Raw genomic sequence first — 16,338 nt, forward strand, 5'->3', positions numbered from 1 at the left:
GTGCTTTGTTCTAGATAGGTGAAGTTCTTTGTGACCACATGTAACTGATATCAATTTATTCAGTCTGATGCAAATACATTTTTCAGCATCACCTTATGTATGCATTACATGAATTTCTTAAGAGTTGTAAGGTGAAAATCTGTATCTTGTTCATGTTATACCATTGACTTCATTTTCTAGGAAGAAATATTACCAAAATCTTAAGAAGTCATTAGTCAGAACTGTAATATTTGCTTCTACGACTGTGGCTTTTCATTATTTAATTACTTCACATGCTGTTGTTAAGGTGCCGTTGAGTCCGTTTGGACTTAACAGTGATCCTTTGTGCGACAGAATGAAGCACTCACTGCTCGGTCCGGCACCATTCTCACAATCATTGTTATGTCTGAGCCAATGTCACAGCCACTGAGTCCATCCATCTCATCAAGCGTCTTCCTTTTTTATCTCTGACCGTCCACCTTACCAAGGGACTGGGGAAAAAATCCTGTGAAAATGTGTTGATTTATAGTCCTATATGAGGAGGCTTCAAAAAGTTCATGGAAAAAGTTCACTATCTTTTCATTCCATTTTCCTGCAGTCTTTTTGAAGTCCCCTTGTATAATCTTTGCACAGAGTTTAAAAACACAGTTTCAGATATCACATAGATGATCCTTCCTACATGCTACCTTGTGGGGGCTGTCATAGTTACAGAAGCAGCACTGAAGTTAGCCTGTGCTGTGTATTTGGGAGAATTCACCCACTAGAAGAGCTAAATAAAGTCTCTTTTAGATCATGTTCTCTAGTTTATACAAGATATCCTGGCACAGTCTCAATTTCATGTTTTTGGTCTTGTTGCCTCCAAATCTACATTTATCTTGGTTTAGGGATCTGAAAATGTGGTCCTAATAATTATGCTGCTTTTATTTTATAAAAATCTCTCTTAAACACCACTTTGGATGATCTGGAGTTCTTATTTGAGTTTTAAAATCTTTAAGAAACTAGCAAGAGATTATATGTGTATCTGCGGATGTTATCTGACCTCTGTATTTTTTGGTTGTGTAACTTCTTGTTTTTAATTCTTTAAATTAAAAAAAAAAATTTTTTTTTTAATTTATTCTTCAGCCTGATTTCAACAAACATGGAAAATTTCAGCAGAACCATTGTTCTGGTTAAATTCTAAATTTACTTAAGTGAAAAAATGGTCAAATAAAATTTGGCTTTGTTTTTTAGGTTGTTTTCTTTAAAAAATCAAACTTGAAAACATTTCTAAAAAAAGCATTCTCTCTTATAGATTTCCTTTACAGTTAGAAAATGGCCAAGCTATGGAATGTACAGTGGCTCAGTATTTTAAACAGAAGTACAGTCTGCAGCTGAAATACCCGCATCTTCCCTGTCTCCAAGTGGGACAAGAACAGAAACATACATACTTGCCACTTGAGGTAAACCAAACAAATTTTCTTGCTTTTGCAAGTGTCAATCTTTTGAATGAGCTTTTTTTTCTTTTCTTTTTTTTAATTTTTAAGTTTGTTCTAAATGAGTGATGGAATTTGGTACTTATTTCTACCACATTTGGGTATATAACTTCACTATGTAACAGAATCTTCATTTTACTGGGAATGGAGCATGTAAGTCACATTTTGGCAAAGACCTAAGATACAAAAGCCCATTATACGACTCTAATTGTGGTGCTATGGGTTAATGCACTAGACTGCAAGGTCGGTGGTTCAAGCTCACCAGCTGCTCCTCAGAAACCTTATACAGGGTCGCTATGGGTCAGAGCCGACTCGATGGCACTTAACAACAACAACAATTTCTCTTTGCCTTTTGCAAGGTCTGTAATATAGTGGCAGGACAGCGATGTATAAAGAAGCTCACTGACAATCAGACTTCCACAATGATCAAAGCAACAGCAAGATCTGCTCCTGACAGACAGGAAGAAATCAGCAGACTGGTCAGTAAGGGATGGTCTTCAAAATAAGCTAGCTTTCAGATACTAAAAATATATATCTATATAGAAAACTCTTTACAGGACACAGTTACTCTTTGTTTTTTACGTATCCATACTTACCTTTTCTTTAGGTGAAGAGTAACAGCATGGTGGGTGGACCTGATCCCTACCTTAAGGAATTTGGTATCGTTGTTCACAATGAAATGACAGAGCTCACAGGCAGGGTGCTCCCAGCGCCAATGCTGCAATATGGAGGCCGGGTAAGCTTTTTCTTTTATTAAGTAAGCTTTGTCCACAACCAGTTAAAAGCAGAATAATCTAAGGGTTTCCTACCATAACACACTGGATTTACCCTTAGTTTGGGTCAATATTTACTTGGTTTTCTTTTGGAAAATACCAAAAGGAGGTTTGTTTATCCCCTACCATGAAGGATAAGCATTGAACTGCTAGCCCCAAGGTTGGCAGTTCAAGCCTACCAGTCACTCCTCAGAAACCCTACACACTAGGAGTCGGAACCCACTTGATGGTATAATAACAACAGCAACAACCATTAACATGGTATCTGGATTATAATGTCTGTCTTTTTTTTTTTTTTTTTTCCTTTTAGAATAAAACGGTCGCCACACCCAACCAGGGTGTATGGGACATGCGAGGAAAGCAATTTTATGCTGGGATTGAAATTAAAGTTTGGGCAGTTGCTTGTTTTGCACCTCAGAAGCAATGTAGGGAAGACTTACTAAAGTGAGTATCTTCATAGTGATAGGAATTGCCATTTTTGAAGTGAATGTGCTTAGTACCCCGGAACTAAATCCCTGACTCCTGTGATGATACCATCTGGCTATATGAAAAAGACCTTGTACGCTTCAAATTTCACACTTGTGAATTTCATTTAGCATCTGACTCAGCTTCTTTACATTCAGAGCCTAAATGTGTGACACTACTGAAGCAGTCAGTATTGGTTAGTGAGTTCTTGGTGACACTTCCACAGCCCACCTTTTTGCTATCAATTGATAGTATCGTTTCAGCAAAGATTAAAACTGGTTTTAGTCATTATAATTTATTAGTGAGCTTGTTTAACTGTGCAATCTCTGACTAAGGTTATTGATTCACATCTTACAGATGCAGCTATCTAAATAAAGGTAGTGGAAAGAGTGGAAAAACCAAGGCAAGAAAAGGGAACAAGGAGGAAAATGAAAGAATCCTATAAAACATTGGCAAATGCACAAAAGAGTATTTTGAAAGTTTTATACATAGTGGAAGTAATTCCCTAACTCCAAAATTTAAAACTTCAAAACGAATTTGCTTTTTTGAGGTGATTCATTGTTTTGTTTTGTTTTTTCACAGTTTCAACACGTGTATAATTTAATGGTATTGAATACATTCTTCAGTTTGTGTAAGCATTCACACTATCCTTTTCCAAATTATTCCACCACTATTAACATCAACTCAATGTACCCTAAGCAAACCCCTTTTTCCCCTCTGCTGCCTCTGGAAATAAAAAATAATTTTGGTTATATATATCAGCAGTTCTAACCCACCAGCTGCTCCTCGGAAACCCTATATAGGATTGCTATGAGTTGGAACCAACTTGACATTACTTAACAACAGTATATGGATGTGTATTTATATTGCTTAAGAAGCTCTGGTGGCACTGTTGGTTAGGCACTGGGCTGCTAACTTCAATGTCAGGAGTTCAAACTCACCAGCTGCTTCATGGGAGAAAGATGAGGCTGTAAAGATTTATAGTCTTGGAAACCCTATGGAGTAGTTCTGCTCTGCCCTGTGGGGTTGTTGTGAGTTGGTATCTACTCATCAGCAGTAGGCTTTTTGTCAGTATATTACTGAGTACCTATAAATGAGATCATACAGTATTTGTCATTTTGTGACTGACTTATTTAACTCAAGGTTCATCCATGTAGTGACGTGCATTAGGACTTCGTTTCTCTTTTTGTTGTTAAGGGCTGTGAGTCATTTCCAACCCATAGCGACCCTGTCTAGGGTTTCGGAGGAGTGACTGATGAGCTTGAACCACCGACCTTGCCATTCACACTGACTTTGCAGTCCAGTACATTAACCCACAGTGCCACATTCTCTTTATGAGTGAATACTATCCATTGTATGGTGGTTCAAGCTCACCAGCCACTCCTCAGAAACCCTATACAGGTTCGCTATGGGTTGAAACCGACTCTACAGCACTTAACAACAACAGCAACAATTTATATACCACATAGTACATTTTGTTTATCCATTCAACTGTGGCCAGATATTGTGGTTGTTTTCACATTTTTACTATTGTGAAAAATACTGTCATGAACATTGGCTATCATGTACAGGTGTGATCATTTCTTTTGATAGTTATATTGCACCAAATCTGTTACAATTGAATGCAATTTAAATGCACTCATTTTGTGACAGTGTGTTTCTATGTTGCCAGTTGAGCACAGGCTTGCCCAGCTATTCTAGTACCTTTTGACTTTGTTTTCCTTTACTCCAGAATTATTGATTTGAACATTTTTGAACAACAGTGCTATTCTAGTCCCTGAGGCCCTGCTGAGAGATAATTATTTAAAAAATTTTAATGATAATTTGATAGCTTAATAATACAGATTCTTCTTTGCCATAATTGCAGTGAGACAACTGCTAATCTATTATTGGCAGCCAGTTAAAGGGTTGTTTGTTTTACATTTTGGCTAAAAATGGGCAGAACTGAGAGAAGTGTCTTTAGAAGAAAATTAATAGCTAAAGCCCTAAAATGTATTTTATAATGAAAGCACTGTGCCACTGATTCTATTTTAATAGGAGTTTCACTGATCAGCTACGTAAAATCTCCAAGGATGCAGGAATGCCCATCCAGGGACAGCCGTGTTTCTGCAAGTACGCACAAGGTGCAGACAGCGTGGAGCCCATGTTTAAGCATCTGAAAATGACATATGTGGGCCTGCAGTTAATAGTAGTTATCTTGCCTGGGAAGACACCAGTATATGGTATGGACTCTGTTTAATACTGAACGAGGGATAGTGGTTATAACAAATAGTAGCCATAATAGTCAGGAGAAACTAGGTTACAACAAACAGTCTCCAATTTTAAGTGGCTCAAATCAACAGAAGTTGATTTTTCATTCCTGTGATGTGTGCGTTGGGAGTAGACGGGCTTATGCTCTGAATGATCATGTCATTCTGACTCCTGGACCCACATGGCAGAGCAGCTGCTGTGTGGAATATTGTCAGCCCTATTTGCCAGAGGGAAAGGAGAGCTCTGGAGGATCTAAACAGCTTGGTCAGAACCAGCTGTATGGTCCTACCCAACCTGGTTGGGAACAGTAAGGATGAGAGGTAGGAAATACAATGTAATCCTGCCTATTGGTTCAGAGCACGGAGAACTGTACATGTTTGGTGAAAAGTATTTAGGAATATCAGAGAAGGCAAGAGTAGGAGAGCTCTTCCAGAAAAGCATCTGTTTAGTTTGTATCTATTACAGAATGATACAAAGTTATTTTGGCTATCATCTAAGTAAAGGATTGAGGAACTATAGGCCAGCAGCTAGAACTTCATAAAAACTTCTTCAACCCTCTCTGTATTTGTTTCTTTTTTGTTATTTTCTGTTTATACCTAATGTTTAAAGAGAAAACAAATAAAGGAAAAACAAAAAACCTTTTGGAATTCAAGACTGGTGTGTCTACTGAAAGGGGGGTGCTGGGGAGATTGGTTCCTTTGCCAAAGCAGTCATTTGAGAAAGGGAACCTCAAGGGATCCAGCGAGTGGTGACAGGCAGCATCAAAGATTGAAAGAAACAGCCTGGCTTCAAGGCCTGCAGGAGGGAAGGAAAAATGGGGCCTATCCAAATAGAAAAGAGAAAAAAAAATTGTCCTAGGGGTTTAATAGATGAAAGGAATGACAAAAGAGAAGCATCTAGCACAGTTTGCAGTACATAATATGTATTCCATAAAGTTAATGAGTACTTTTCCCTTTTACTTTTAATAATTAAGAAAATGTTTAAACATTTTTAAATTTACTTTTGTAGCGGAGGTGAAACGCGTTGGAGATACCCTCTTGGGCATGGCCACACAATGTGTCCAAGTAAAAAATGTAGTGAAGACTTCACCCCAAACCCTTTCCAATCTTTGCCTGAAGATAAATGCAAAGCTCGGAGGAATTAACAATGTGCTAGTACCTCATCAAAGGTAAGAGTCTTAACTCTGTTTTTCCTTCCTGTGTATGTGGGCTAATGCGCTGGACTGCAAAGTCATTTGAACCACAAGGTCGGTGGTTCAAGCTCACCAGTCACTCCTTGGAAACCCTATACAGAGTAGCTATGGGTTGAAATGACCCGAGCGCACTTAAAAACAACAACAACATACATAATGCGGGCAGTGGTGGTTCAGTAAAGATCTCTGGGGCACAGTGGGTTAGATGTTGGACTGATAACCAAAAGATCGATTGTTCAAAATCACTATGGGAGAAAGATGCAGCGATATGCTTCTGTAAAGATTTAGAACCTCAGAAACCCTATCTAGCCTGTGTTTTGCCTATGCACTCTGTCAAATGGTGACTTTTGATGGACAGATACCTTAGAGATAGAGAAATCTATGCCAAATAAATGAGTTTCTTTTTCAACAAATACTTATTAAGTGCTGATACACTGTACTGCCAGCCATAAAATTGGCGGTTTGAACCCACTGGCTGCTTCACAGGAGAAAGATGAAGCTCTCTGCTCCCAAAAAGATTTATAGCCTTGGAAAGCCTCTACAGGGTTGCTGTGAGTTAGGATCGACTCCACAGCACTTAATAACAGCAAAGCAGTGTTTTAGGTGTTAGGATTACTACAATGAACAAGACAAAATAAAACAAAATTCCTTCCCTCATGAAGCTTGCATCCTAGTGTAGATAGAGGACTAGACCATAAAAAAAACAAGTAAAATGTGTGGAATCAATGATAAATACTGTGGAGAGGGATTTGATTTTCTTCCCCAAGTGTCTCATCTTAAAAAGAATTGGGGTTTCTGTGCAAGTTCCATATACCTTCTGGAATTCTGTATCAGTTGTAGAAATTCCAGGACACCATAGGAGACTAGGTTAGGAAGTTTTTCCCTTTATACATTGAGATTTTGTTAAACTTGAGTCCAGTTCTCTTTTATTTTAAATATTTCCTTCCTACTATTCTCAAAAAGCCACTTTCACTTCTTCAGTCAATTCAGCTTCATTGTATTGATTGTATAGATGCTTACCAAAAAAATCTAAACCTATTGCCACTGAGTCCCTTCCAACACACAACAACTCTTTAGGACAGAGTAGAAGTGTTCCATAAGGTTTCCAGAAGTATACTACATCCTTACGGAAGAAGATCGCCACATTTTTCTTCCTTGGAGTGGCTGGTGTGGCCAAACCAGGGACTTTTCAGTTGAGCACTTGACCATTGTACTACAAGGGCTCCTTGTACAGATACTTACAGAGTCTTAAAGTTGTCTTCCAGTGGGTACAAGTCTTTATCCTCTTTTATGTCTGTGATTATATCTGGTGAGTTTCCTAAACCCAAACATTTTCATGTGTGTATCTGATAGTAGCAACATCTCCTTAAATCTGAGCAGGCCCTCAGTGTTCCAGCAGCCAGTCATCTTCCTGGGAGCAGATGTCACACATCCCCCTGCAGGGGATGGGAAGAAGCCCTCCATTGCTGCTGTTGTTGGCAGTATGGATGGCCATCCCAGCCGGTACTGTGCCACCGTTCGGGTGCAGACCTCCCGTCAGGAGATATCCCAGGAACTCCTCTACAGTCAGGAGGTAATCCAGGACCTTACTAACATGGTTCGAGAGCTGCTGATTCAGTTCTACAAATCTACCCGCTTCAAACCCACCCGCATCATCTATTACCGTGGAGGGGTATCTGAGGGACAAATGAAACAGGTACTCTCTCATTATTCCATTGTTGCTCTTTGGGGCTTCTAAGAGTCTGATGGAGTTTCTTCCCATCTGCTACCCGGGGAAAATCAGATCTGAGAGATGCTAGGACAGTTCTCAATTAAACATCATTCCATTTTTCATCCTAGGTAGCTTGGCCAGAACTAATAGCAATTCGAAAGGCATGTATTAGCTTGGAAGAAGATTACCGGCCAGGAATAACCTATATTGTGGTGCAGAAAAGACATCACACACGACTTTTCTGTGCAGATAAAACAGAAAGGGTAAGGAGAACTAGTGTAAGCTTTGTTACCTGAGATGGTTGTGAATGTGTTTTTGAGTGGGTACATACGTAATTTTTTACTTTAAATTTAGAAGTGCCTAATAGTCAGTTAAGGAGCTCTGGTAGCGTAGTAGTTACAAACTGGGTTGCTAACCTCAGGGTCAGCAGTTCGAAACTATCAGCTGTTCTGCGGGAGAAAGATGAGGCTTTCTGCTCCCATAAAGATTTACAGCCTCAGAAACCCTATATAGTTGGAACCGACTCCACTGCATAACATCAACAATATTCAGTTATTGATAAATAATACTAACTGCAACTGGGCTTAGATGATCAATTCTGAAAGATGCAGATTTCGAGACTCTATGTGACAGAGATGCTGGTTTCTGTTACACCAGAAAAATGCCAGGTATGCTATAGAGATATAGGAAACCTCCAAAGGAAATAATTTTTTTAATATGCACTTTATTGTCATTTGCCATTTTTTGTTGCCAATGCCTGAACCAAGGCTCCTGGGTATAATGGAGAATTTCTGTCCTAAACTGTTTTACTTCATTCAGTGCAGGATTTCTTAGGGCACAGACATTGAAGGCTTATGATGTTACATTTCCTAACCATAGGCAAGTTACTTAGCTTCTCTAAACAATAATCTTCTCATCTTTAAAATGAAATTAAGAACATTACCTATCTCAAGGATTGTTGTAACAATTAAATTAGTAAACAAATGTTAACTTTTGGCACAATTTGCAGCATTTGAAAAAAGGCATTTTGTGTTATTGTGGCATGGTAGGATAAGCACTGGACTGCTAACCACAAGAATGGCTGTTCAAACCCATCAGTCACTCCTTAGAAACTATACAGTATCGCTATGAGTTAGAACCACCTTGATGACACTTAACAACAACAACATCAACAAACCTATTTACAATCTGACATTTATGTGTAAACCAGGAAAGTTAATGTTATGAATTGAATTGTGTTCTTCCAAAATACTCATATGTATTATGTAATTCTTAATCTCTATAATTCCATTTGTCTGTCAGTTTATCATACTGTGGGGACTTGCATGTTGCTGTGATTCTGGAATCTACTCCACTAGTATTTTAAATACCAGCAGCGTCACCCATGGTGGACATGTTTCTGCTTAGCTTCCAGATGAAGAGAGACTAAGAAAAAGGAAAGACAGCCTACTTCAGAATATTTAGTCACTGAAAACCTGATAAATAGCAGTGGAACACTGTCAGCACCAGAATATTGTCAGATATAGTGCTGGAAGATGAGCCCCTCAGGTTGGAAGGCACTAAAACTATAACAAGGGAAGAATTGCCTCTTCAAAGTAGAGTTGACCACGATGATGGGAATGGATAATGCCTTTGAGATCTTCATTTGCTGATGGGGTACAACTTAAAATGAAAAGAAACAGCTGTAAACATCCATTAATGAAAACATGGAATATATGAAGTATGAATCTAGGGAGATGGAAAATTATCAAAAATAAATGGAATGCATAAACATCGATATCCTAGCCATTCGTGTGGTGAAATGGATTGGTATTGACCATTTTGAATATGACAGTCACATGGTTTACTGTGCTGGAAATGACAAATTGAAGAGGACTGGCATTGCATTCATCATCAAAAAGAACATATCAAGATCTGCCTTGAAGTACAACACTGTCCGTGATAGGATAATATCCATACTCTTATAAAGAATGCCAGTTAATACCACTATTATTTGAATTTATGCACCAACCATTAAAGCCAATGATGATGAAATTGAAGAATTCTATGAGCTACTTCAATCTAAAATTGATCAAACATGCAATCAAGATGTATTGATGATTACTGGTGATTGTAATGCAAAGGTTAGAAAAGAGGAAGAATCAGTAGTTGGAAAATATGGCCTTAGTGATACAAACAGTTCTGGTGATTATATGATAAAACTTTGTAAGACCAATGACTTCTTCATTGTATTGCAAATACCTTTTTTTAAACAACAGAAAAGATGACTATACACATGACCTTCACCAGATAGAATTCAAAGAAATCAAATTGACTACATCTGTGGAAAGAGATGGTGGAAAAGCTCCTTATCATCAGCCAAAATAAGACCAAGGGCAGACTGTGGAACAGACCATCAATTGTTCATATTCAAATTCAGGTAGAAGCTGAAGAAAATGAAAACTAGTCCACAAGAACCAAAATAGGACCTTGAACATATCTCACCTGAATTTAGAGATCATTTGAAGAACAGATTTGAGGTATTAGACACTTAAGTCCAAAGATCAGAAGAATTGTGGGATGACATCAAGAACATCATACAGAACGAAATCACAAGGTCATTAAAAAGACAAGGAAGAAGGAAAAGGACAAAATGCATGTCAGAAGAGACTCTGAAACTTGCTTTCCAGTGTAGAGATACTAAAGCAAATGGAAGAAATGAGGAGGCAAGAGTTGAACAGAAAATTTCAAATGTCAGCTTGAGGAGACAAAGTCATATATGATAATGCAATGTGCAAAGATCTGGAGTTGGAAAACCAAAAAGTAAGAACGTGTTCTGCATTCCTCAAGCTGAGGGAACTCAAGAAAAAATTCAAGCCTCTACTTGAAATATTGAAGGATTCTATGGGAAAACATTGAATGATGCAGAAAACACCCAAAGAAGATGAAAAGAATACACAGTCACTGTACCAAAAAGAAATGGTTGCTGTTCTACCATTTCAAGAGTTAGCATATGATCAAGAGCCAATGATCAAGAAGGAAGAAGTCCAAGGTGTACTGAAGGCATTGGCAAAAACAAGGCTTCGGGAACTGATGGAATACAAATTGAAATCTTTCAACAAACTGATGCAGCACTGGAGGCACTCACTCATCTCTGTCAAGAAATTGGAAGACAGCTACCTAGCTAACTGACTGGAAGAAATCCATATTTGTGCCCATTCCAAAGATACACAACCCAACAGACTGCAGGAATCATCAAACAATATCATTAATATTGCATGCAAGTTAAATTTTGCTAGAGGTAATTCAGAAACAGCTACAACCATATATTGACAAAGAATTGTCAGAGGTTAAAGCTGGATTCAGAAGAGGACATGGAATGAAGGATACCATTGCTGGTGTCAAATGGATCTTTGCTGAAAGCAGAGAATACCAGAAAAATGTTTACCTGTGCTTTATTGACTATGCAAAGGCTTTAGATTGTGTGGATCATGACAAGCTATGGACAACATTGCAGAGAATGAGTATTCCAGAACACTTAATTGTGCTCCTGAGGAACCTATACATAGATCAAGAGGGAGTTTTTCAAAAAGAACAAATTATTTAAAATCAGGAAAGGTGTGTGCCAAGGTTGTATTCTTTCACCATACTTATTCAATATGTATAGTGAGCAAATAATCTGAGAAGTTGGATTATATGAAGAAAAACATGGCATCAGGATTGGAGGAAGACTCATTAATAACCTGAGATATGCAGTTGATTGATACAACTTTGCTTGCTGAAGTCAAAGGGAACTTAAAATACTCATGAAAATCAAAGACCACACCTCAATGTAAAGAAAACAAAAATCCTCACCACTGGACCAGTAAACAATATCCACATAAGTGGAGACAAGATTGAAGTTGTCAAAGACTTCATTTTGCTCGGATCAACCATCAGCACTCATGGAAGCAGCAAATTTGCTGCACAAGACCTCTTTAAAGTGTTCAAGAACAAAGATGCAAGTTTGAGGTTAAGGTTCACCTTACCCAAGCCATGGTATTTTCAGTAGCCTCATATGCAAGTGAAAGTTGGAAGGTGAATAAGGAAGACCATGGAAGAAATTATGCATTTGAGTTATGGTGTTGGTGGAGAATATTAAAAGTACCATAGACTGCCAAAAGAACAAGCCAATCTGTTGGAAGAAGCATAGACAGAATGTTCCTTGAAAACTAGGATGGCCAGTCTTCGTCTTTCGTACTCTCTTTCTAGTAGGTACCCAAGATCACATAATGAATTTGATGAAATGAGATTTTTTTCCCTCCCCATTATGGCACTGTAGGATAAGCACTGGACTGCTAACCACAAGGTTGGCAGTTCAAACCTGCCAGCCACTCCTCGGAAACCCTATAAAGTGTTGCTAAGAGTCAGTACCAACTCGACGGCACTTAATGACAGCAACATACTCAGAGATGTTATTGTATACATTAGTGTATGATTGTCAGCTGAAGGTAACCAGTTAGAAGGGAGCCAAATAAACTTCCATCAAATTTTGTACCTATATGCTAAATAGACATCCTGCTATACAACAAAAGAGAATAAAAACTAATCAAATAGCAAAATTTAATTCCTTTCCTTGTAAATGCATTTCTGCCTTTCTCTCTACCTTTCTAGAAGTTTGATTTTAGAGTTCTGACTTTAGAAGAATCTTCAAATTGTAAAAGTACAAGAGATCACCACTTAATTCTATAAATGATTAGATTGAATACCAAAGAGATTTTGCCTTGTTGAAGAGATGTAATTGCAAGATTGGGCCTAAATCAAAACTTTTGAGTCCCTTTTCACTGCCTCCTTCCTGATAATGCAAGTGCTGGTGACTTGAATTCTTTTATTGACTCCAGAAAAAATATCTGTTTTGTTGAATCTGGTAAACCAGTTCAAAGATTTCCTTCATCAGATTTTTACTAAAAGTAGATAAATTTTTATTTTGTGTAAGGAACATATCTGATTATTTCTTTTTGGTCAGGAAGTTTATTTTATTAAAGCTCAGTTTTTTTGTTTTTGTTTTTCAATTAATATATCCATGTGGCATCTGTAACTAGATCAAGGTAAAATAATGCTTAGCATATATTTCCCTAGCAATCCTGAAGTGTATTTGAGAAAATAGTTAAAGATGAAACAATTGAGGTAAGAGAAAATTACAGAGGATTCAATATCTTGCATTAAACTGGTTTTCAATACTTGACTTAAAATCAGTGTACCAACTTGTCACCAACTTAGACAAAAGAAGACACCCCTCCCCCCACAAAAAAAAAGAAAAAAGAAAGAAAATGGCCTGAGTAGAGTTTGGCACTTGACTGACTCATTCCTTTTTTTTTTTTTTGTAGGTGGGAAAAAGTGGCAATGTACCTGCAGGCACTACAGTGGATAGTACCATCACACATCCATCTGAGTTTGACTTTTACCTTTGTAGTCATGCAGGAATTCAGGTAATTGGGAAGTTGGTCCAGATCATTGACTTGATAGGGTGATTTTGTAAATACTCATAGAGCAACTAACTTGAGTAGACTTGTTGTTAACCACCATGCATACTGTGCATGCTTAGAGCCTAAAACTGTTGCCTTTTGGTTTAGGTATCAGTTTGTAAGTGTGGTAGGTAGAAATACTGAGTTTAAGGAGTAAGTTTCAATTCTTCCCTCTGCTCAGGTAGTCAACCAGTATCAGAAATGTATTCATCAGAAAACTCTCTCTCTCCAGGGAACCAGCCGTCCTTCACATTACCAGGTCTTGTGGGATGACAACTGCTTTACTGCAGATGAGCTCCAGCTACTGACTTACCAGCTGTGTCACACCTATGTGCGGTGCACACGCTCAGTCTCTATTCCAGCCCCTGCATACTATGCCCGGCTTGTAGCATTTAGGGCAAGGTATCATCTGGTGGATAAAGATCATGACAGGCAAGTGTCTAAGGCAGAATAAAACCTCTGCCTATTTTAGCAGCATGTTAAAAAGTAAGTTACTTAAGAAAACTTTTTGGAAGATTTAAACATCTTCTTAAGGCTTAGATTAGATTGCAAATTAGGAGCAAATAAAATTGCATGTGCCTTTGAGAATTTATAATGCGACTTTTGGTCCAAGAAGTTCTTAGACTTGTTTGTACTTGTATGGTTTACCTGCAGCCTGCTCAAGGAAAAGAATCTAGTTTGAAACTGGCTGTGGTTTTCCCATGCAACCAAATGTACTTCAGTTCTGTTCTGGTCCCGCGTAGTCTCAAAATGTGGTCAGCCCAGTACCCTGGCTCCAACTAGAGATTGGTCTATGGATTCCACCTGATACAAGGGGGAGGTCCTTACCAGTTCACTCTGCTTTCAATATAAGCAGGAAGAATGCATCAGAGTGAATCTAGGTGTATGTGGAGGAGAACAATGTCAGACCAATGTTACCTCCAAATAGAGCTCTTGAGATGTTTTGGCCTATTACGGAGCTACTATTAAATACCAAACAAGCTCTCTGCATTAAATTTCTCTTCCAAATGACCATCTGTGAAGTGTAGCAGTTTCTGGGCTCTTCCCCAAGTCTGAATTCAGCTGCTAAATAGTAGACATTCCACTGCAAGTCTATTTCTGTAAGGGCTGAAGATGTGCTATTATGGAACATGCCCAGCTTTGGCACCTCCCATTCTGTAATGTACAAGTACATTCATTCATTCAGCACATTTATTTGGCACTGACTGTGTGCCCAGTACTGTGCTAGAGACTAAAACTACTGAGATGAGTAAGATATATTTCCTGTCCATAGGGATTTTATGTTTCAATAGAGGTAGCAATATGAGCAAATATAAAAACTGACAATGAGTCCAAAACAGTATTGATAAAGATGCAATGGGACATCCAGCAAAGACAGAGAAGATGTAAGAAGGAACTAGCTGGGCAAGATTTGGCCAGCTTTTCTAGGCAGAAGGAACAATTAATAGAAAGGAAGAAAAAGTAGTGACATGTTAGGATAAAAGCAAGTTTTCTTTGGCTGGAGAATATAAAAAAAGGAATAGCAAGAATGAAGTTGGGAAAGTATATAAGAGCAAGCTTGTCTTTGTTAAATGACAAATTATATTCTTGGGATAGAATAGGCAGGACTTGACTCTTAGTTGGGTCTGAACGGTTGAGGAGAGATAAAGTAAAAGATGACTGAGATTTTAAACCTAGATGATAAAAATAATAACAACTAGAGAAGTCAGAAGGGGAGTGAGGATTTACAGTGAATGAAGTCTTTTGTGTCTTATGTTACATGGCTCCTTTAGCAGGAATGTTCAGAAGTTGTTATTGATGCCTCAAGAAACCAAAGTTCAAAGGACTTGTTACTAAGGTCATAGAAGTTTTTGTCCAAAGTCATGCAGCTAGTAGGGAAAGAAAGAAGACACTGGTGGCACACTAACATTGGTTGAGTCTCTACTGTATACCAGCACTGTGCTAGACACGCTAATTGACTCACTTAACAAGTGTTTATTGAGCATATACTAGGTGCTAAGTACAAGGGATACAGTGATTAATAAGATAGACATAGTCACTGGTTTCTTGGAGTTTACCTTCTAATAGAAAAAGAAATAATGATCAAATTAATAATGTAACATCATTTGTGTTTAGTGCCGTGAAAGAACGGTACAGGATGCTATGAAAGCTGTTCCAGGTGGCCCTGACCTGGACTTCAGAGCTGGGGAAGATTTCTTTGGGGGAAATGATATTCCAAAGAAGCCTGAAGGGATAAATAGGAATTAACCAAATATGACAGGCAGTAGAGATTCCTATTTAGGCGTTGTTAAGGATTTGGGCATTACTTTATTAATTCATGTAACAATTTGCATTGATTGTTATTACTTTTTTAATTCTTCCAACAACCCATGAAGTAAATTTTATTGCATTTTTTCCATTAGGCAAAAAGAAGTGTAGTGAGACATAATTAATGCATTAAGGATTCAAGGCTTGGATTCATGATCTTGTTGAATCCAATACTATTTGTGCTATGTGTACATGTCCAGTTTGGTGTGGTCTTCCATTACACATGGTTTTTTGTTGTTTTGTTTTCTCTTTCAGTGCGGAAGGCAGTCATGTATCAGGACAGAGCAATGGCCGAGATCCTCAGGCCTTGGCTAAGGCTGTGCAAATCCACCATGATACCCAGCACACAATGTACTTTGCCTAAGAGTCTCAGAAAAGGAATTCAACCAATGTGGCACCCCATGCAGCCTCAAAATGTTTCAAATGAAATGCCTACCACCTCTAGCTACAGCCAAGTTGACTTCAGGTGGTGTTCTACCAGCAGCTCGAAATAGTTGCACTGAATCTATACTTTGCAGCACTGTCTGAGGCATCAACAGAATTGAGCCATTTTTTTAAAAAAAGAATAGATACTCATAGATTATCTTTTCTGATGCACTGGACTGAATTTTTACCTCAACGTGCAAAGGCTGATCAGCCTGAACTTTCTAAAGAACTTTGCAGGAAAGGTTTCTATGGAATATTTTGCTAGCTGTGGTGTTCACCG

The 16,338-nt window shown here is 38.2% G+C and overlaps 1 protein-coding gene across 1 annotated transcript in view; it reads left to right on the top strand.

The window, feature by feature from the left end:
- AGO4 (argonaute RISC catalytic component 4) overlaps positions 1-15,996 on the top strand; it is a 30,489-nt gene extending 14,493 nt beyond the window's left edge. Inside the window, exons 7-17 of the mRNA XM_006867529.1 lie at positions 1,271-1,418; positions 1,811-1,930; positions 2,059-2,187; positions 2,535-2,668; positions 4,727-4,911; positions 5,948-6,107; positions 7,512-7,827; positions 7,971-8,105; positions 13,188-13,289; positions 13,558-13,757; positions 15,888-15,996. Of these exons, the coding sequence (XP_006867591.1) occupies positions 1,271-1,418; positions 1,811-1,930; positions 2,059-2,187; positions 2,535-2,668; positions 4,727-4,911; positions 5,948-6,107; positions 7,512-7,827; positions 7,971-8,105; positions 13,188-13,289; positions 13,558-13,757; positions 15,888-15,996 (1,738 nt within the window). The remainder of the gene's footprint in view (positions 1-1,270; positions 1,419-1,810; positions 1,931-2,058; positions 2,188-2,534; positions 2,669-4,726; positions 4,912-5,947; positions 6,108-7,511; positions 7,828-7,970; positions 8,106-13,187; positions 13,290-13,557; positions 13,758-15,887) is intronic.
- The last annotated feature ends 342 nt before the right edge of the window (positions 15,997-16,338 follow it).

Source organism: Chrysochloris asiatica, unplaced genomic scaffold, assembly GCF_000296735.1.
Source record: "Chrysochloris asiatica unplaced genomic scaffold, ChrAsi1.0 scaffold00106, whole genome shotgun sequence".
In the NCBI taxonomy this organism is placed as follows: domain Eukaryota; kingdom Metazoa; phylum Chordata; class Mammalia; order Afrosoricida; family Chrysochloridae; genus Chrysochloris; species Chrysochloris asiatica.